Source organism: Buteo buteo, chromosome 4 (genome assembly GCF_964188355.1).
Source record: "Buteo buteo chromosome 4, bButBut1.hap1.1, whole genome shotgun sequence".
In the NCBI taxonomy this organism is placed as follows: Eukaryota; Metazoa; Chordata; class Aves; order Accipitriformes; family Accipitridae; genus Buteo; species Buteo buteo.
Window position 1 is genome coordinate 16279291 of NC_134174.1, and position 21246 is coordinate 16300536.

The window sequence follows — 21246 nt, forward strand, 5'->3', positions numbered from 1 at the left end:
GCACTATTGCAAGAAAAAAAAATTATTTCATGCTGATACAAGGAGCTAGAGACACATAGCCTTGAACTCATTTTGCCATAGCATGGAAGTTTTTGTGTCATGCAGTTTTATAGTCTCAAGGCTGAATTACAATAAGCTTTATGTTAAAATAAGTTACATACATGCACATGGTTGTTTTACTTTGCCACTCAGAAGGCTTTCTAACTTTAAATACTGCAGTGAAAAAAATGTCAGTTGTGCTGTTGAAAGGCCTGACTTACACATTGTGAGACCCCAAATGTCTGATGTACAGTCTTTTGCTAAGCAGACGTAAGACCAATCTGTAATTCTTGGATTTGTCACTTCCTGGCCACTTGATCTTAAAGTGACTATGGTACTTTATGCCTCCTTTTTTCCTTCTGTAAGGTGAGGCTGATGTTTGCTTGCATTTTCAAAAGGCATTCTTGGACTTATTAAAAACAAATAATAATCTTTAAATCTACCAGTCATAACCTGTTCAACACTACAATTTCTGTGAATGGACTTCATAGTCTGATTTTTGGTTTCTTGGATAATTTCCTCTACAGTCAGATCTCTTTTCTCCTTTTTCCCACCTTGCTGTGTGTTTGGCCTTTAGACAGGCAGTACTGTTGTGTTACTAGTCAGAGAAACCTGGGCACAGGGAAGCCTGATGTTCAACTCTTACTGAAATGCTGCTAAATTATTTGTTACAATGTGCAATTAATGGCTGTTATGTAATTCCCACTTGGCTTTGTAACTGTAGGTAATTCTACTGAACTGGAAGCGCAAACCCTGCATTAATAGATATAGAGATATATATAGAGAGATATATAGATATATATATACACACAAATTGTCACATACTTGCTTTTGCACAGAAAAATAAGATGGCCTAAAATCAACCTAACTCTATAAAGCATTTTTAAGATGTATCTCAGTGGGGTAATATAGACTTAACTTCCAGAATGTAATCTGACATGCTGTATTGCTAACTATGCTTATTCTTCAATTACTACCATGAGCCTTTTCTGTTCCTTGCACGCAGTTGGCACAAGAGTCGTTAAAAGGACTTTGCTACTAAATGCTTTTTGTAATGTATACCTAAGCTTGAGTTTTTTGATATGGTATATTGAAGCAGCAGTCAAAGTGTCTGAATGTCTTGGCAATTAAAAAGTCCTTTAAACTAAGAAGGGAGAGCAATGTTAAACTCCAAGCGAGCAGATGAATGTGGATGTGAGCTTGACAGTATTTGAAAGGTGGATCATGCTGCACCTGAAGATAATGAGCAATAGACATAATGAGCAATAGACATTTGAATTGCTGAAAGCACACACTGCATTGGAAGCACAGTCTGTGGGAAGTTTTTCTAGCTGTTACATTACTGCAGTAAGTCACAAGTATTAAGGAAGGGGATTCTGCTATTGAGAAGGTAGTCTTTGGTGGCAGGAAGAGTAGCATTCTGCTAGAATAGAGGCTTCTTCCCAACCTTATCTACATATAAACCTGTCATCAACATGTGTGCTTTGCAATAGATTATAAAATTTTATAGGGGAAATACTGTGGTTTTATTATTTTCTTACAGTATAAATGGTACTAACTGGGCAGGTAGGAGTGGGTAGTGAGTAATTCAGGATCCGGGCACCTATGAGCTGTTTAGTACTTTGTTGCCCGTTCCTAGTGGTTTATTAGAAGCTATCACAACTGGTTTCTTCCTACTCACAGTTACTCTATTAGTGCTCAGTTTAATGGTTCTTCTCTAGCGTGTAATTAATTCTGCCTCCTGATGCTGCCCTCCTGCAGTATTGTCAGCAGTCCCTACCTTTTGTTTTGGGAAATAAGGAAGAGGATATAGACCAGAGATGTTTTTAAAATGTAAATAAAAGTAATTCTTTTTACTTTTGAGTGAAAATTCAATTATATGTAGCTAGGTTTTACTGTAATTGATTTTTCAATTAAATCTTGCTTTATGAAAACTTAATTAAAAGATCAGGTGAAATGTGACCAGATTATAGGGAAAAACAAGATGGGAGACAGTAATTACTTCATAGGGTTTCTTTGGAAAGAGTGCTGTGAGGATTCACAGCTCCCTCCCCATTCTGGTGTTAGGATTTTCAGTTATCCTCAAACAGGAAAATTTCTTTATAAATTTTCTCTGTGAAAGTAGAGTAATGCTGTAAGTGCAGAACTTGCAACGTTTGTATTTCAGAGAGATCCTGGATTTAGTTGTTTTTCTTGGTGGTAGCTTGTGCATCAATCTTTTCACCTAAAACCTGAACCCGACATGAGAATGTCTTCTAACTTCATAAGAGAACATGGCTTCATTTTTAACTGTAAGCCTTTCAGTTTTAAGGACGGAATCTGCTTCTTAGTGGGAGCAGATATGAAGGAGTTAAATAAAATTAACTAGAGCCTCTCTGAAGTAGCTGTGCCTCTGAGTGCAAAAAAGCTGGGGGACAGCAAACTGAAACATCAGAGGATTTCATTGCCCAGTTAGTCATCTGTCCTGGTTTCAGTTGGGATAGAGTTAATTGTCTTCCTAGTAGCTGGTACAGTGCTGTGTTTTGAGTTCAGTATGCGAAGAATGTTGATAACACTGATGTTTTCAGTTGTTGCTAAGTAGTGTTTAGTCTAAAGTCAAGGATTTTTCAGCTTCTCAAGCCCAGCCAGCGAGAAAGCTGGAGGGGCACAAGAGGTTGGCACAGGACACAGCCAGGGCAGCTGACCCAAAGTGGCCAACGGGGTATTCCATACCATGGGACATCATGCCCAGTATATAAACTGGGGGGAGTGGGGGCGGGGGGAATCACTGCTCGGGAACTAACTGGGTGTTGATCGGCAGGTGGTGAGCAATTGCACTGTGCATCATTTGTACATTCCAATCCTTTTATTACTACTGTTGTCATTTTATTAGTGTTATCATTATAATTTTTGTTTCTTCTTTTCTGTTCTATTAAACCATTCTTATCTCAACTCACGAGTTTTACTTCTTTTCCTGATTTTCTCCCCCATCCCACTGGGTGAGGGAGGAGTTAGTGAGCAGCTGCGTGGTGCTTAGTTGCTGACTGGGGTTAAACCACAATATCATCTTACAATTTACAGTGATTTATTGTGACTTGCATGGTACAAGTCACAGGAAAAGCAGATTTTATCTTAACAAGGATATTGGCTGCATCTATGTTAATTAGAATAGGACTGTCAAATAAGCCATTTTAAATGTCAAATCCTAATTCTTCTTTAAATTCTTGTTTTCACTATTCTCATATTGGATAGGCGCAACACAGCAGACTGCCAGATGAGAGAATCAGTGCAGTGCTCTCAGTTGCAGAAGGGCATTTCAGATACCCTTCTTCATTTTTAATCTTTGGGTTTTCTAGAGTTACCAGGGTCTTGTATCAATTAATGAGATTTACTGAGAATGTCATAATGTTTGCCCAGCTTTCACTGCAGCTTCTCCTGAATAATCTCCTGCTAACATGCCCAGTGAACGAAAGTAGGGCAGGAAAGAGCTGCTCTGCAGGGGCACCTTGGGAGCTGTGCTCCTGTGATCTGCGGTTCTGACATCCATTCACTCTGTGCACTATGAGAAGGTCTGCAAAGTAAAAGTTGGAGTAAAGCAACCCTGTTAGCAGAATTACATCTGTCGTTTGGAAGATGGCTGTCCATTACAAAGCGTCTAGAGGACTGCAAGTTGTCAAAAGCTGAAAACCATGAGAGCAGCATCTCCCAGGTTTTGCTGGGATCTTCTGTCCTCTACCAGTCTCTTCCCTGAGGCCTTGAGACTTGCAGCCTTGTTTTTAGGAAGCTCTTTGGCAGTCCGTTTGCCTGATAAAATTTAGCAGTAGTTTCTTCCCACCTGCAGCATCAACCCACTCCTGGTTAGCTGAGACTTCGCTCAGCTTTTTGTCCCTTAGATGTTGGTAATGGAGTAGTTGATCTGTTCCTTTTTTCCCTTTTGCGCTTGACAGCTACTGTCTTGTTTTTGTTCTGCAAACGCGGCAGTCTCATTCTTCACTTGTAACATCTTCTTTTTGTCAGTATATGCAACTAATGGAAGTAAATACACACCAAAATAGATTAAAGTACCCTTGTATCCCTTGACAGCTTGAGTATTACACTGTGATTCCTGCAGTTGTGACTGCTGATCTAGACTATCGCAGGTTTCTAGGAGTAAACCTGTGTAGCCTGAAGAAGCTCAGCACTGGCTTGTCCCTCTACTAAGGACAGTGCAAGGTCCTTGTCTTAATAGTCAAAACCCTTTCTGAGACTTAGCCACTTTACTTGAGAGAGCGTTACCTGGGATTCCTCCATAGGATGTTCTCCTATTACAGTTGCATTTCACTGGCACCAAGCAGCTGTTATTGAAATGGTAGTGGGGAAACTCCAGGCCACAGGGAGAAGTTGCATGGAAGCTAGAAATTTAAGCTGAGCTGTTTCTCATAAAGGAAAGAAATCTGCAGCACATGGACTGTAGACTCAAGATGTGGGCTTAACGTGTGTGCACTGGGAACAACCTTACTCTTCCTAGCATGGAAAATGTGCATGCCATGGAAGGTATCTTGAGGAAGAAGTACTATACTGATTTCCACCACCACCCCCAACCTCCAATACTGCAAATACAGACACCATTTATTTTCCCATATAGTCAGAAAAGAAATATTTTATTACCTCTACATGGATCACTTGTGTTTGTAGACACAATCTTGTTTGTGTATGAAACCGCTAGTATAAAAGGAAACTGAGCAGTCACTGTGACTCATTTTCATTGTAGTGACAGTTATACTTACATTACTGTCATGAGTGCTACTTGCATTATAATGATATAATTGAAATTTGTTTTTTAAAATCAGGCCTTAGGTTTTAAAAGGCTTACAGGGCTTTTGTTTATTTTTTAGAGCAATAGTTATAAAGCCATATAACTAGTACCTGTCTTCCCACAAATCATGCTGTTTCTTGCACAAGTGGGTAACTAAATGTAGTAATTCATATCAAAATACAATTTTCTGTATTGATGGTTGCAATGTATTTACCCATTGCAAGCACAGAGTTACTGGGAATGTAAACTAGCCAGACAGTATTTTTATGAATGGCTTTCCAGAATGGCGAATGAACACATTCAATGTTACTCCATAGTTTTTGTCTAAAATACTAGGTTTGCAATGAGATTAGTCTTTCTAGATTCTTTTTTTTAATTAATGGCAAGTAGTAGGTAAGAAAATGCATTCTTCTGCTTGTCCTCATCTTAAGCTGCATGTTTGGAGATAGTTGCTGGACTTCCAGTTAACTCAATGAAACCTAAAGCAGTTTTCAGAAAAGTTAACCAGTTTAACTGTTTTAATAATTGCACTTCTAGAAACAGGCACTCTTAAAACCAGGTTACTTCTTAGCCGGAGAGGGCTTTCAGGTACAAGTTGAAGGCATGCTTTTAGCTGAGCTGTAGTTCAGCTTCTGAAGCTTGTTCATGTTTGTTTAGATGTCACTTCTCTTAGAATTATTGTAGGTTGGGTAAAGCATCACTGCAGTAGAACTAGGAAAGAAAAAAGTGGTTTATAAACAAAAGTGCAAAGCTGGAAAGGACTATTCATTTTATGTGTAGCTTTCAAATCATTCCCCTTGTCCTCTGAAAATAAAATTTCTCTGCATAGAAAATCTTTGCTAATCCTTGAAGCGTTCAACTGTTGTTCTGGAGTTTTGAGTGTGGGGTTGTTTGGTGGGGTTTTTTTTGTGGTGTTGTTTTGTTTTTTTTTTTTAAAACCATGTAAAGATTGCACTGTCTTCATAATGCTGGCTTTCTAGCATATATGAATGGTTATGCAGATGAGTCTTGCCAAATCTTTCAGGGCCATTATAAAACCATACTCCCCTGCTGGAAGTTGCTGTTTGCTTGGCTGAGTCAGCAGAAAGAGCTGGATGGCCGCTCCTCAGCCACTCAGTTAGTGCTTGTTTTATGTAATCTTGCACCTTAGCGCAAGTCCATGTCAGCCACCAGATCAAAAGACTCGAATGGGAGAAGGAGTAGCTGAGATGTGGATACGCATCCTGATCTGCTGCCTTGCTGGAAGGGGAGGAGCCATGGGCTGGGGAAGCAACTCCATATCTTTGCTGTGGCTGCTTCAGGACTCAGCCAAATTCATCTGCCTGGTTTTCCTAGGTGTAAGCGAGCAGCATGTATAGTGCATAGTCTGCATGTCCTAAAGAATGTCTACAGCAAAATGCTGCTTATATCAATTAGTATTTATTTAAATTAAAAGCTTCACTTTTAAAGTAGGTTAAGTAGTGCTTGTCTTACATGTTTTTACAAGCTGTCATAAACTACTATGTTGTATTTGTAATTTCCAAGTGAAAGAAAAAAAATGCTTTTATTTTCTGAAGTGAAAAGCTTTTGCAATATGGTAAAAATAAAGGTTGAGTAGTGTAAAAATCTATGCTGCTTCACTCGCACAATGAAAGATCTGCAGCTTCTAAGTTCATGGTATCTTTGCAAATAGTGCTTGATCAAAATCAATTCAGAAACAAAACAAATTAGGACTTTTTACCAGTTGCTTTTGGTAGCATTCAGTCACTTTTAGGGGTGATTGTTCATCTTGTATTGTTACAATCATTCAGAAGTGCACTTCTTCACAATTCCTGGTACCTTTCAAGTAGAGGGAGCCATAGCAAATTCAATATTGAAAATTAGTGGTAGTCCTTCCCCTGCATGACTGTGTATACATGCACACACGCACACATACTTTTTGAGAAAGAGTTTTTCCTATTTAGGCTTTCCTTAAAATGCTGTTCCAGAAACAATTCATCTGCTCCTGTTTGGATCACTTTAGAAAAAGGAGAAAATCCATTTCCATGTTGAAAGTTGCTAATTGATAGCTGTGTAGGTGACTCAACAAAAGACTTTTTAACTCTTTTGCCTATTGAAAATGTAGGTGCAGGTTAACAACCAATTGCTTTGTTTATATATTTTGAAGAAACTGTCACTGATGAGCTAGCTCGATTAATTACCAGTTCAATTGTTACATTTTTATGATGCTGTCTTTTAGCTGGATTTCTTTTAGGAATCGTTCTGATTAATGTTTTAAAGTAACCTGAACCAGGGTAAATCTTAAAGCTAGATCTGTGGATAGATTTGGGCAGCATGAAGGGACTAACTTGTTTTAAACATGCCAGCTTTCTGGAATGCGATCTACAGCCATGAACTACAAGCACAGGTTCTCAGTGTGGCATGCTGTGAGAAGGGGGTCCCTCAATAGGATACCTGGGAACTAGGGCAGCTGAGTGGGGAGATGTCTGACTGGGTATTTCACAACCTGGATTAAAAGGAATATATGGTGGCCAGAAAGAAAGACTGAATATGGGTAACTAATTCTGGCTTGCTGGGAAGTATAAACTGTGATCTGACATCTGTAGTGCTAGGCATGCTTTTATGCTTTGGACCGTTGTGAAGATCTTTGCTTCAAATTTTCTGGATGTTTAGCTTGATTATTTTGTCTCTGGTTAATTAAATTCCACTCTCTCCTTCTGACTCTGCTACTCAAAATAAATTTTCTTGTAACATGTTTTTGGATTACTATAACCTTGAATAATCTTAAAATAACTTTGGATAGAAAAAATGGTTTCTTCTAAAAATTCTCTTCCCAAAATGAGCTGTTCTATATGTAGTACTAATGTTGAGGCTGAGTTTGAATAGGACTCTACAGTTAAAGTGGTTCTAACACTTATAAATAGTTACTTTCATCTGACCTTAAAAACTTTCACAGTTCTCTTTGCTTTCATGTAAAATTCTCTTTCTGTTCCTACTGTCTGACAATTTTCTCAGAGAAATATTATCCCCCCCCCCCCCGCTCTAGCTCTCTGCTTACTCTTTCAGCATCCACAGATTGGGGCATGTTTTGTATCCCCTCTACATTGGGATGTTATTTGGTAGAACTGAATGCCTGCAGTTTTCTGGCTGTGGGTAGTATTTTTTTATTTACTGGATGTGTGTTATTAAAGATTCCTGCAAATTTTTTGTATGTTTTCAAGTTTTTGCTAAACTAAGTTTTCTTTTAATAAAGAGAGTAAACTAAGTTTTATTTTAATAAAATTTTGCACTCTAGCCTGTACATGGTAGGTTCTTGTCTATCTTACTTCAAGTGTCATGGCTCACTTGCTTTTTTCTATTTTGTAACCACCCAGTTTCCAGATTAAAAAAGTTCCTTGGCTTGCAGAATTTCAGTGTAGGAAAATAAGTACTGTGATAAATAGTCCCTTCTTGATTACTCAATTTGTTGAATATTCATGTCTCTCTACTATGATACATAGTTTCCTTATGCTCTTCTTGCAAGATAGTGCCCTGGAGATGTCAGAGAAAGGTCTTAGCACTTTCATTATACAGGAATTGTACTCTGTGTTGGCATCTTAATTTTTTTTTTATGAGCTGGGTTTGCATCAGTATCTTTTGATCAAGGGAGAGTTTGAAACTTAAAATTATTCTTGTGTGTAATGCAATTCACAGAGGCTAATGCTACTTTTTCAGGGTTTGCATTTACAGTGTGATGGTTGTGGTTGTTTCTAGTGGACACAGTTTGAGGGGTTTTTTTTGGGTGAAGAAGGATTTTGTGTTCTTGATCCTTACTGATACAACAGTGAAAAACTTTCTTGTGGTCAACAGAAGGGGTTACTAATCCAGGCTCATTAAGATATGAGTGTTCTATAAATTTGAAATTTGAAATCAACTAGTGAGGAGCTTAATTTATTTTTCTTCAGATTGTTATGGGCCTGGGACTCCACAGTTGTATGCCACATAGTAAGACAGGTTTTTGGCAGTAATTATGATATTGGTCACTCTGTTTTGGGCTAGTGGCTAGATAGGGACATAAAGATCTGCAATTACTTAGTGTATGAGATGTTCAACAGTACAGGTTCTTTAACTGTGATGAACCACCTCTCTCTGATTTAATAAATTAGTGTTTAAATACAAAACTTTAATGAAGTCTGCTGATGTTGGACCCCCATTCTAGACGAGATGCACATAAATCTGCCCATTACTGTGATTTATGTTCTTACAAAGCAATGTGGTTTTAGTGCTAGTGGTTTGTCCCACTGCCCTTACGTATTTCAGAGCTCTGCTGTAGCTGAGTACAGTTGTGCCACTGCTAAGTAATGGACTTCTACTAATCTGATGTAGGGCAGAGATTGAAATGGGAAAGTGTGCTGCCAATCATCCTTGAAATAACTTTCAGTAACCAGTTATAAACTGCTGATAATGCCTTTACTAGATACGTGCAGTAGGTGGAAAGCCTAGATATTAGAGGGGACTTGAGCTTTCCTCTGATGTTCACACTCAAATGTAAGCTGTTTCAATGAAGATTTTAGCTTTATCTGCTAGGCAAGTGGTTAGTGTAATAGAACAGTGTTGAAATGCACTGCTTTCTCAAGTATTTCCTATTAGCATGTTTAATGAGGCACTCTAATATCCCCTTAGGTTGACTGTCGTTACTGAAAGCTGAAGTGTTAACTGTAACAGCAGAAAAGGACTCTACAAGACTATGAAAAGGCTTAATTTTTGTTTAGGTTGAGCTGTATAATTAAAATATGTTGTGGAGCTGTCTGTAGAATAGAGGTGGCTGATTGTTGGCAGCTCCTGTATGTGTGTTTGTGAAAGCTAATGGTCTTTTAAAATTAATAGCCTTTGCAGTTAAAATATATCCATTTTGTCAATGATAGATATCTCCACAAACTACTTAAATGGATTCTTCTTTAGATTGACAGTAAAGAATATACAATTATTGTAGAACTTGTCACTTCTTTCCAAAAGTTAACCAGCGTGTTGGCCTTATCCTCTAGAATATTACTGCTCAGGTGTGAGCAATGTTCTAAAATGATCTGTTGGCAAGAAAGCCATTTTTGTCAGAAGTAAAAATCTTAGAGTGTAATTTGTGGGAACACAACTGAAAGAAAACACTTGATGAAAGTCTCTTTGTCTGTATAATCTGATGTACTTCTGGGATCAATAGTATTTCAAGGCACTAAATTTAGATTGCATGTCCAGTATCCAAGATGTAAGAAGTTTATCAGATTTCCTGCAAAGTTGCTAGAAGAAAACAGCCTGGTGTTCACTTGGCAAGTTTCCCTGTCCCCTTTGGAATTTACTATTTAATTAAAAAAAACAAAACCAAACCAAACAACAACCAAACCTTGAATTTGTATTCAAACTTTCTTCTAGCATAACAACCTCTATTAAGCTGTTTATTAATATTTAATTCCTGATTTTTCTTTGCCATAAATTTGCTGCTTCATTGGGTTGCCTCTACAAATCCTCCATCTGTGGAATCACTTACTAAGCTGCTTGGAATCCTTACAAGTAGAACAAACCACTATGGGAAGCTTCTTAATAGAGTGAACTTTAACATTGGTTGCATTAAAGTTTAACATTTTAATGAAAATTTGCTCATACAAGTTCATTCTAAGACACATGAAAAAACAAAACTATTACCATGGTTAAGTATCTCAGTACAGCTTTATATGTTAGTGAAGAATGCCTCCTTCCCATAAGTATTCTCTTGAAAGAAAATGTTTTAGTAACTTCTGTTTTGGCCTGTTCATTTGGAACTCCGAACAGTACAGATTTCTGTAAGGAGCTGTGAATATTCTTTGTTGTAAATAGAGACTAACGGCTCAGTTTCTGTACTCTGAAATAGGATCAGGGATATCTGCTTTTTGTTTTTTTGTGATTATTTCACATCCTGATTTTAGTTTCCAACTGCACAGTCTGGAGTCCCATGGCAGTTCAGGCCAGTCTCCATTATGATACTTAGTCCTGCCTATGGGCCAGTACAGGCTTTTGATCTCATTGTGAACTGTTTAAGGGAGCTAAGTGCTACAAACCCCTTAATGAGCAGGTGGATATCCTTTTAGCTGGTTGCATTCCCTGATTTACCTGGTGTTGATGAAAAAGGTCAATGTGAGCTGGGCAGAAGGAAGGACAGAACTGTGATGCAGAGACACCAGCTCCTGGATGTGCTGCCTTACCACTTCTAGTTAAACATCAGTCCTCTTTATTCCTAAGCATGAAAGGCTGACTGAGTTGCATGATTTTTTTTTTTTTTCAAGTTACCCCATTTTTGTCACCTCTTATGTTTATGAATGCTTTGGGTAGTAATCTAAACAGCAACAAGAAAAAATTGTCAGGAATCCTTCCCAATGTTTTTGCTGCTCCTGACACTGGTTATTGGTTGATGCCAGTGAAATGACTGACACCTCCCTGCTATCTTAGAGGGTTTTTTTATTATGTCAGGAGTAAAAGTTCATCTCATTCAATATCCTGTCTCCAGCTTTTGTTGCTCATCTGTTGTTTTTATGACACACCTTCCCTCATGTCTGCTAGATGCATGACTGGAGCTGTAGTGAAAGTCCTGGTCTTTACAGGGTATGTTTATATCCATCTGATCTTGCAAAAAGGTCTTTAAACTTATTCCATCTCCCTAGTATTTATTCCCAAATGCTTTTTATAAACAAGAACTTGGATTCCTTCTTTAGTGCTTTTTTGCTCCCTTAATCTCATTTCTTAAAATATATTTTTAATTCTCCTAATTATCATAGGAGTTCTCCTTCATGACCTTTTTATCTCTCCTGTTGGTGGGTTTGTTGACTTAATTCCTGAACTTCTTAATGACTTCTATATAACGCTTACATGTTCATACTGAAAATACCTTTTTGGATGGTAATGTGATTCTAAGATGCCTTTTCACACCTGCTTTCTATTGATTGTCTTAAAATGGAGCTGTGCACTGTCTTGTCTCTGCTTTCCAATGGTAAGTCTGCAGATTATAGTAGCAGCTCTAGTAATTAGTCTCCTAAGTGATCTTAGAAGTGAAAAAAAACATTTAATATGATGATTTCAGTCCACCATGTCATCTAACGCTTCCTGTATAATAACTAGATGCATCTTGTGGTCTAAATTTAAGGAACCTTCTATGATATTTTTTCTTCCTGTACTATATTCTTTAATGAGGGCAGAAGGTTAATGCCTTGGTTACTCAAGTGGATAAAGATTGGGCTTGCCAATCTTGCCTCTGTGTCTCAGATTTCATAGCTGTGGTGCACAAGGTAGAGCTTAAACTTTCTCTGACAGATTTCCAGTTAATTGTTTTCATTTTCTTTTCCTCACATCTTGTCACTTATCAGCTTTATTAGTTAGGTGGTAATATACTTGCCTGCAGCAAGAATCTTTTATTTGGTGTGAGCAGTTTAACAGTGAGAGCATATTAGAAAATGTCATCTAAGTGTAAATGAAAGCATTCTCATATGAAAGATTAGGGAAAGAGTCCATTGCAGCCATATTTATTTTGCTAGGAAAGGTGTTCTTTGTTTTCAAATTTCTTTAATATCTAGCTATTAAAATAATGGCATAATGAATATTGGTTATGTATTTTAGAGATTTTTATAGTTGATTAACTTTTAATGCCTTGCTTCTGACTATGCCTTTTCACAAGAACTTACTCACCTGTGTTCTAGTGTGTCTTAAATTGAAATTAGAGGAGGAAAATCTGGAGAATATCGATGCAGTCTAAGGCAATGGAAAGCAAATCTGTAATCTAAAAAAATTATAGAATCTAAAATGTTATTTCCTTAAAGTGGTATGATTTTTTTTTCCTTAATTTGATCTGTTTCAGAATAGCCTTTTTATTCCTGGTGATTTTTTTTAGAAAGAACTTTGATTTTGTGTGTGAATCCTTGCTGGATGGCAGCCAGGCAAACTGGGGAGGCTTTCCTAATTGCCTCCTCCCGTTTCCTGAAACCTCCTGCCACACTGTTTCATGCTCAACATAGCAAAGCATATGTTTTGATATCTAAATGATAACTGGAAATGAATAACATAAATTTCTCTTCTGAACTGAGTTTTTTGTTTGGATGTTTTGAACCTATAGATTTTGGGAAACTCAGTAGAGGAAGTGAGGTCTGAGTACAAAGCCAAAAAGGTTGTTTTTGACAGCAACATTGTGAAAAATCTCAGGATGAGAAAGCTGACATGAAAGTTGCCGAATCAGAATCATTTTGGTTGGAGATCCACCTGTGGAGATGATCAAGACCTAACTGAGCACAGTCCAGGGCAACCTGCTCTAGCTGACCCTGCTTGAACAGGGGCTGGACTAGATGATCTCCAAATGTCCCTGTCAATCTAAACAATTCTGTGTGATTTTGAACTACTACTCTAACTCCTTAGGTTTTCCTAAGAAATCACGTGCTGTTCATTGCAGGTTTGATAATAAATAATTTCAACTACTGTATTAATGCCACCTGAATTGCTGGTATCATTGGCTAGCTTGTGATGGGACTGTTGAGTTGTGCAAGCTTCCCCTTCCTTTGCTAATTCCTGTAGTCATTAACTTTGTAGCAAGGACGCAGCAGAAACAGTAAATCTGCTGTCATGGTGCCTCTTGTTCAAGACCCTTTACAAACACATTTTAACCTTCACACTACCCTTATGTTTCAGCAACATGCTTTAGTTTTCATGTGTCAATGGCAAGTGTTGCTTTAGCTGGGTCTATTGGTGGTTCTAGCAGTGTCCCAGGACTGATGGTGTGTGCTGAACATTCATGATAGCTGTTGGTCTGATCAATGGTGTGGCTCTGCTTTTTGGATGCCTGAGAAGCAGATTTGGCTGGCATGTTTTGAACATTTCTGCAGATTTCTCTGCAGACCCGATGTAAAATCAGCCTTCATTAAGAGTTGAATGGGGGTAAAAAAGTAGCTTTTTTACAGAGCATATATTGGTTTTGGTTGTGCACATCTTTCTAACTGCTTACCAGTAAAATCCACGTACAGATGTTGCCATCTTTACCTCTGAAATTAGCGTCATTAGATAATTATCTATTTCAGAGATATCCTTCTTGGGACTACATGTTATTTTTCTAAAGCTTTTAGTGGTGACTGACTTTCAGTAGCTTCAAAGAGAAGGATGTAAGCTCAGTTTTCTCTTTGTGTCCCCTGAAAGACAGAAACACAACCATATTTTTCTTCCCTGTATTTATTGTGAGACCCCATTCTGTTTCTATACCTGTCAGCTCCATGTTGGAGGGCTTAGTCTCTCGTTCCTGCTGTTCTGCATTTAATCATATTTTCTCATTTCCATGTTGCTCTCACAAACAGCAGGGAAGGTGTTTATGGGCCAAATGATAAAATATCCATTGGCAAGCAGACTTTTTTTTTTCTTCCTCATCTTTGAGTTGCCATGGATTTTAGTGATGATTGATCCAAATAGAGTAGCGGAGAGCAAAGAATGAATGGCCTCAAAAAACCTCTCCAGAGATATCAAGCGTCTGGTCCATTGAGTCATGAGTTCCTAAACCTGGTGATTATTGGAAGCTTGTTTAGGGTGTAACAGGGGAAGTACTCGATGCTTACTTTGCTGCTCAGCCTTTCCTAGGCCTCTGCTGCCCGTCGCAGACAGAGACCGTGACACCAGGCTTTGGGCCTGGTCCTGCGGAGCTGGGTGTCCTGCCAGGCCAGTCCCGCTGGTGGGAAGGTGGCCATGCCGCAGTGGGGGAACGATCGTGAGGGCATGAGGTGGAGTTCCCGAGGCAGAGGGGAGGCCAGGGTGGTGGGAAGGCCCGGTGTCCCCAGGCCAGGGCTGCTACAGCTGTAGGGCCCTTCCCCTCCAGCTCGGCGTGAGCCGCTGCCTCGCGCGGGTCCTCAGCGGCTTTTGTTTGCAGAAAGTGGATGTGCTCCTATGCTTTGCCATAAAGGCTTTTCCCTTACGTGTGCGCTATCTCCATCGCTTTAATTGTAACTAGTGCAAATGCTGATGTGAAAGATGCAAGAGAAATATCCCTAAAGGTGGATTATGTTTGAAAATTCGCTTCTCTATCAAACACACAAAGGGCTATTTGAATGCTTCTTTCTGTGGTGCATTCTGGTTGGCTTTGAAAAATGGTTGAATAAATTTTTAATGATTTTTTTTTTTCCTGACACTTTTATGTGGGTTTTTTTTTTATCCCGTGTGGGTTGCTCAGTTGAGAGGAGGAGGAGGAGGAGGCGGCGGCATTGGCACGTCCTGAGAGGCTCTGCCGGGAACTGGGTTATCATGCTGAGAGGCTGCTGCGAGTGTTTACCTATCATAACAAAGGATCTTCTGATGCCATTTTATTATTAAACAATCTATATTCTTTGCTCGGGCTTTTCGAGGCTCCCAGCAGTTCTGTCAGGCTAACCTTGTTGCTAAAAATGATTTTGTGCTCGTAGTTTGGTGAGTCAGCCAGGCAGCGCGGCACCAGCTGAAGCCTCCGCCATCTTATGACGAGGCCTTTATGCCATGACATGAGCCAGGAATCGTAGCCATGCTTCAGGAGCCATGTGTATGCCTTTAGGTCACCCCGTTTCTTGATGTGGGTGCAGCCTTGGCCTGTGCTGGTGTGGGGCTGTCGGTGTGGAACTGGAAGATGTGATGTCTCTGCTGCTGCTTGGTTGTGCTCACTGTGCTCAAGTTGTGTCTCAGCTGGCTTCAGTCAAAATGTGTTTTTGTGTGTGTGCTACAAACATGCTTCCAGTTTTAACTACAAAAGAAATTGCTGTTGGTTCTTGCTGTTGGTTCTCTTAAGGAAATAGAGATATAAGTTTCCTCTAAATGAGAGCATGACATTGGTGGATTTGCACTACCAAAGCATGCACCGCACCCAGCTCTGCTCTTTATACACTGTTGAACTCCTGTTTTTACAGTTTGTGTGTGTGTGCTCCTGTGTGTGTTCCACATGGGCATTTCTGTCTTTTGCACAAATGACTCATTCAGAGCCATTGCATAATTCATAGGAAACACTACCAGTGTTAAAGACAGAATAAAAGGCAGCTGTGCTTTAGCTTCAGTCCTTGCTTCCTTATGGCGGTAGAATTTTTAGCACTGCATATGGAATAGTTTTAAACCAAGTCAAGAAACAATCCATTCTATATAACAATAATGAAATTATACAATAATGAGAATAATAATGCTTGACCTTGCTTTTTCTTGGAAGTGGAAACCATGCTGAAGTTCTGTTTAAACTCAGGGCTGTGAACACTTTGCATCTTCACTTAGCCACTTTTGACATAAGTGTGCTTACTTGGATCAAAGCATCTCTGTTTCAAAACTATGAATATATTTATGCTTTTTATTTAATCTTAGTATACATGCAATGTGAATTGAAGTGAGTTATTCTTCTATCATTATATCAAACCTTGAACTTGCAATACAACCGCTAGCAAGGAGTGTGTGTGCCCATTTGCTCTGGGTATGCTTCTGGAGTTCATTAGGTGTATTTTCTTTCTTTTCATCTTTCGGAACCTGGAAATCAAATTCTTCCAGCTTGTTCCATTTAAATGGTATAATATTTTATGGTGAAAAAGGGATGTAGTATCTCTTTTGATTTTATAACTGTAATTGAATTTATTCTTGTAGGTGTAGCATCTATGACTGTGCCAGTGTACATCGCAGAAGTTGCTCCACCACACTTAAGAGGCAGATTAGTCACCATTAACACTCTGTTCATCACTGGAGGGCAGTTTTTTGCAAGCGTCGTCGATGGAATCTTCAGCTACCTCGCAAAGGATGGATGGAGGTTTGTGAGTCTTCCTTGCTAAAAGCAAAACTGGCATGGTTGTGACTTGGTTGACAGCTGTTACAATTCTTGTTGGTAAAATAGAGTTTACATATAAAGTGGTAAAACTGTGTGCTGAAATGGAACTTTAATAATTAACTCTTGCTAACTGATATCCATACTGCTTTCCCTTAGGCTTAATAGTCACAGTAAGCTTAGGTTTTTTGACTTTACTAAACTTTAAAATGGATGAGCAATAAATACACATCAACAAGCTTGAATGATTGTCGTGATATTTATGAAAGTAGCTTGCTTTTTGCGTTTAGAATAATTACATGCTGATTTTTCAAAAGGCAAATTTCCAGTAGGTATGATGCTGTATGCACAAAATAGAGGTGTATTTTGAATATTCTTAATGTGAGCAGTAGTAATCCAATCAGAATTGAAGTGAAGGATATTGTAGCATGACTTCGTAGTTAAAAGTTTAGGTTACAGAATAATACAAATCTCTTTTACTCTCCTTTCTGTTATTATGTTCTTCCTGTAGACATTGCTAAGTGTTTCTGGATTGCAGCCTTACACTTACCGTCTTTATAGTGGTGTGTCATTTGAGAGAGATGAGAAATTTCAGTGGCTTAGTATTTTACTTGCAGTGCTGACTGGAAGAAATAATTAACAGAAATGTGTAGGAGGAATAACTTATAGTATACATTCCAACTTCTGGAAACTTGTGCTTAATTATGTGTGCTTTTCTCTTGAAATGCTCTTGGGAAAGGGACACAAGTTGTTGTAAGGCCTTCAATTTCTATTGCTACAGCCTGGAATCATTTTGCTATTTCAAAATCCTAATTTGAAGGATCCCCCCCCCCCAAAAAAAAAAAATTGCAATATAAATATTACTACGTCCTCTGGCTTCTAATGGAGCTGAGTAGGGATTTCTAGGTGCACTGAAGTTTGAGGTTTAAGTTAGGAACAATTAATTTGGGACTTGGTACATAGAAGAACTTGGAAGCTGATCTTATTACAGTATTTAAAGAAATATGCATTAAAACAAAAAGTTAATGTTTTCTTAATGAATCTGTGGTTTAATTTGTGTATGTGTGAAGATTCAAGAAGTTTGAGGTTTTTATTTTTTGTCCATGTGATTGTTTCCTTTGCCTCTTTTGTAAAAAGATGTCACATGTCACCTTAAGAAAAAGTCACTTCAGGCTGATTTAGTTTAGTTAGTTTAATTCTAAGTTTTAGCTCTGCTTTGTGCTTTCTGAAAATGCATTGGTTACTTTAGCTCAGATGAAAATAGCATTTTGCATTTTTACATGAAGCTTTTGCTGACCTTTTATAATACAGTTGCATTCTTTTGGCGGACTGTATGTCCACTTATGGACAACTGAGTAACAGCCTTCACTGAAAGAAAAATTTAGTTTTATAGGATTGCTAATCCCTTTCTGCAGTTAAAGAAATATGCTCAATTTTGAGAAGAGTTAATGGCATGCAGTAATGCATTTCTAAGTAAAATACGAACTGAAGTATTTGATCCCCTATGCCAATTACTCAGTAGTTGCTTTATTATTTTAAATTAACTTTTAGCCTAAATAATTTGCTAATGTAATGGCTCCCTATGCATGGGGCTGGATGGGAGGAATGGACAAGTACATGTAGTTATTTAGAAATGGAGCTCTGAGTCACTGTTACTCTTAAAGACATTGTGCACTTTCTGTTTAGACAGATTTTTCAAATTCAGTTTACCTCAGTGGTTAGGTATTCAGCTGGGGGAAGCTTTTGTGGATGTAAATCCATGTTTTTGTTTTGTTTTGGTTTTTTCCCATTAGTGTGCTGACACATAGGAGGTAAGGATGTGTTTGTAATCTGTGTGTTTCTGTAAATACTGGTGTATTGGAAGAAAAATACAAGGTAACAAAGTCTCTGACAAGTATTGATCTTACTGGAGCTGTGTCTTTTTTGTATAATTGTTCAGGTAAACTAAGATACTCCCTAGCTTGAATTTTTTGCATCTCAAAAGCAAAGCAGACTTCTAGGCTTCTTTGGAAAAGACCTGTCAAAGAGCTGGCATTGTGGTATAGGATGTATCAGTTTCCAAATCAAATAGTGACACAGGACTGACAAGTACATTTGTATGTAAATGATTATTTAAGTGAAAAATACCATTCCAGTTTGTTATACACACACACACACACAGAAGTTACCATCTTTTGATATGTTACTTTGTAAATATATTTAGTTAAAGTGGAAGATTAGGTGGAAGGCAGTAACCATTGTCAAATGTAGATTTCATCTTTTTTGTAAAACACTGATATTTCAATATGCCACTATACCTTAAATAGGAGTAAGGCTCCCACCCACTGAAATGCTGCACAACTGTTCTGAGAACTTCTACATTGGTATAACTTATTCTTCTGTTTGGAACAATAAATAAACTACTCTGGTGTAATTCAGGCCCTTTAACCTATCTGAATTGGGAAAAAAAAAAAAGTAAAATCTAGAACCTGTGGATTGACTAAGACTAGGAGGTTGGGTGTTTGATAGAGCTGTGTGAGATGCTGACTTTTGAAAATCTCCGACGATGGACATTTCCATTTCTCAAGACAACTTGTTCAGATGTTCAGTCACTCTTACTGTGAAGAATTGTTTTCCCCTCATCTTTGATCTGAATTTTCCTTGTTGCAACTTGTGACTGTTGACTCTTGTCCTTTCACAGTGTACATCTGAGAAGAGTCTGTCTCCATCTCCTCTATGAGCTCCTTTTCAGTTGTGAAAGATGCAATTAGATCTCCTTTTGATCTTCTCTTTTCTGGATAGCACAAACCCAGTTCTCTCTTCTTTTATGTCATACGCTCCAGTTGCGTGACCGTCGTAGTGATCCATTACTATTCCTGGTTTGTAGCTTTCTGTCATGTTGGTGGTCCTACTTTTCCAGATTCAGCACAGTGTGTTGAGTGGTGAGGAGTAATTTTTTCTTGCAGCCTGCTGGCTCGTTCTGGGTAACTTTTGCTAAGGCAATAATGGTATGTTTTATGTACATGCCAAGTACTGTTCTGCTGGATTGAGCGGAGCGAAGTGAAGTGAAATTGTTGACAATGCATTGGGCAGAAACTGAGGCTCTGCTAGTGATGAGGTATCCAAGGATTCTCAGCTGCGATGCTGGAGCTGTTAATTGGGGATTGTGTCCTTGTGTATCCTCAGCTAGTTTACTGCAACCTAAGACTGAGCAGGGAAGGGTACAGATGGTCTGTCACCTGGAAAGAGTAGCCAGCAAATGCATGGGGTGAAATCACAGATGTTCACTCCTGAGTCATCATATATAAGAAGGAAAATTACAGCAATTATTGTAGCTCTTAGTGACTGAATGGCTAAGTATTGGAGTGCTACAAAAAACAATAAGGAATCTTACTTTTTCTCAGCTCTGCTTGTTCTTGGAAACACTGGATATTAAATTAAAAATAAACCAAAGAAAACAAATTTTTAACCTTACTCTTACGTCAAGTTAGCATTATAAACCCTGCTAATGCCATCTTAATAGTATTGCAGCAGTGTGTCTGAGAAGGAGAAATGTTACAGCAGACTTATTAAATTTCATGCTGGATTTTTTCAGGTCTGCTAGACATCTGGCTTCAAATGCAAAGTCTTGTACTCTGTATAGGAAAGAACTATATTAGATTTCTGAAAGCTGGCTCGCTTCATGAAATGTCTAAAATTGCCTGCCTTTACTCTAAATTGGTTGTATCAAAATTGCTTGATCTGAAAATTGCAACAACTCTTGAACTTGCAATGGATGTATACTCTTAACTGAACATTTTCCTTCTGGCCTGCTCCTTGTACTCAACTTTGACCAGAAGCATGTCGATTGGAAACTAATTTTAATGAGCGAGCACTTTCTGTACATTTCTTTTTTCTCTTGCCTGTGATAAACAATCCAATAGAGTCCAACTGGTAGCTTTAACAGGCTGGATCAAGCTTTCAGGAGCCTCAATTGATTTTGCTTCACAAGATGATTGCAGGTACCCAACTGCTTAGTTCTGGAGGCTCTGCTGCATTTAAGGGACTGAAGGGCTTTGGAGGAGCAGAAATTAGGTAATATGAGTGTAAAGGACTAAATCTGTTTATTTAGATGCATTAAAAGATCCTTTTGCTTGCAGTTTGTCAGAATACAGCAATTGTGGTTTTAATCTCTATGGTTTTGTTTTACTTTTCATTTGAAATAGAAAAGGCTTTCTAAATACCACTCCATTGAAGGTATTGAATATACAATTTGGTGAGCTTCAATGGTGTATGTGTAAAGGTGATTCTGTATATAGCTACCAAAATGTTTGTGGAGAGGGAAGAGCATAGGAAGAAATGAGGACATTAATGAATGAGAACACTAGTGAATTAGTGACACTTACTAGATATATTGGCTGAAGACTACTCAACTAATAATCCTTCCACAAGCTTTGTGCTTTGAATTTATTTTCTTCCTTCTACTTTTCTTTTTTCTAACTAATGATGAGCTATACCATTCTTAAAATGTTAGAAAATAAGAGATTTGCTCACAAATTTCTTTCTAGAGCAAGATTTACTTGTGTGACCTTTGGAATTTTTTGCTGGTTTTAGGAAGAACTTGAGGGCTCATCTTGGGCATAGGAAGACTGGCCTGCATGCACATTGTTCTGGGATGGCCATACTCTTTGCATTACCTTTTGGGTATTCTTTT

At 38.3% G+C, this 21246-nt stretch overlaps 1 protein-coding gene across 1 annotated transcript in view; it reads left to right on the forward strand.

The window, feature by feature from the left end:
* Positions 1-21246, forward strand: part of SLC2A13 (solute carrier family 2 member 13) — a 164357-nt gene that overhangs the window by 15432 nt on the left and 127679 nt on the right. The window contains exon 2 of the mRNA XM_075024879.1: positions 16400-16559. Coding sequence (XP_074880980.1) covers positions 16400-16559 — 160 coding nt within the window. The remainder of the gene's footprint in view (positions 1-16399; positions 16560-21246) is intronic.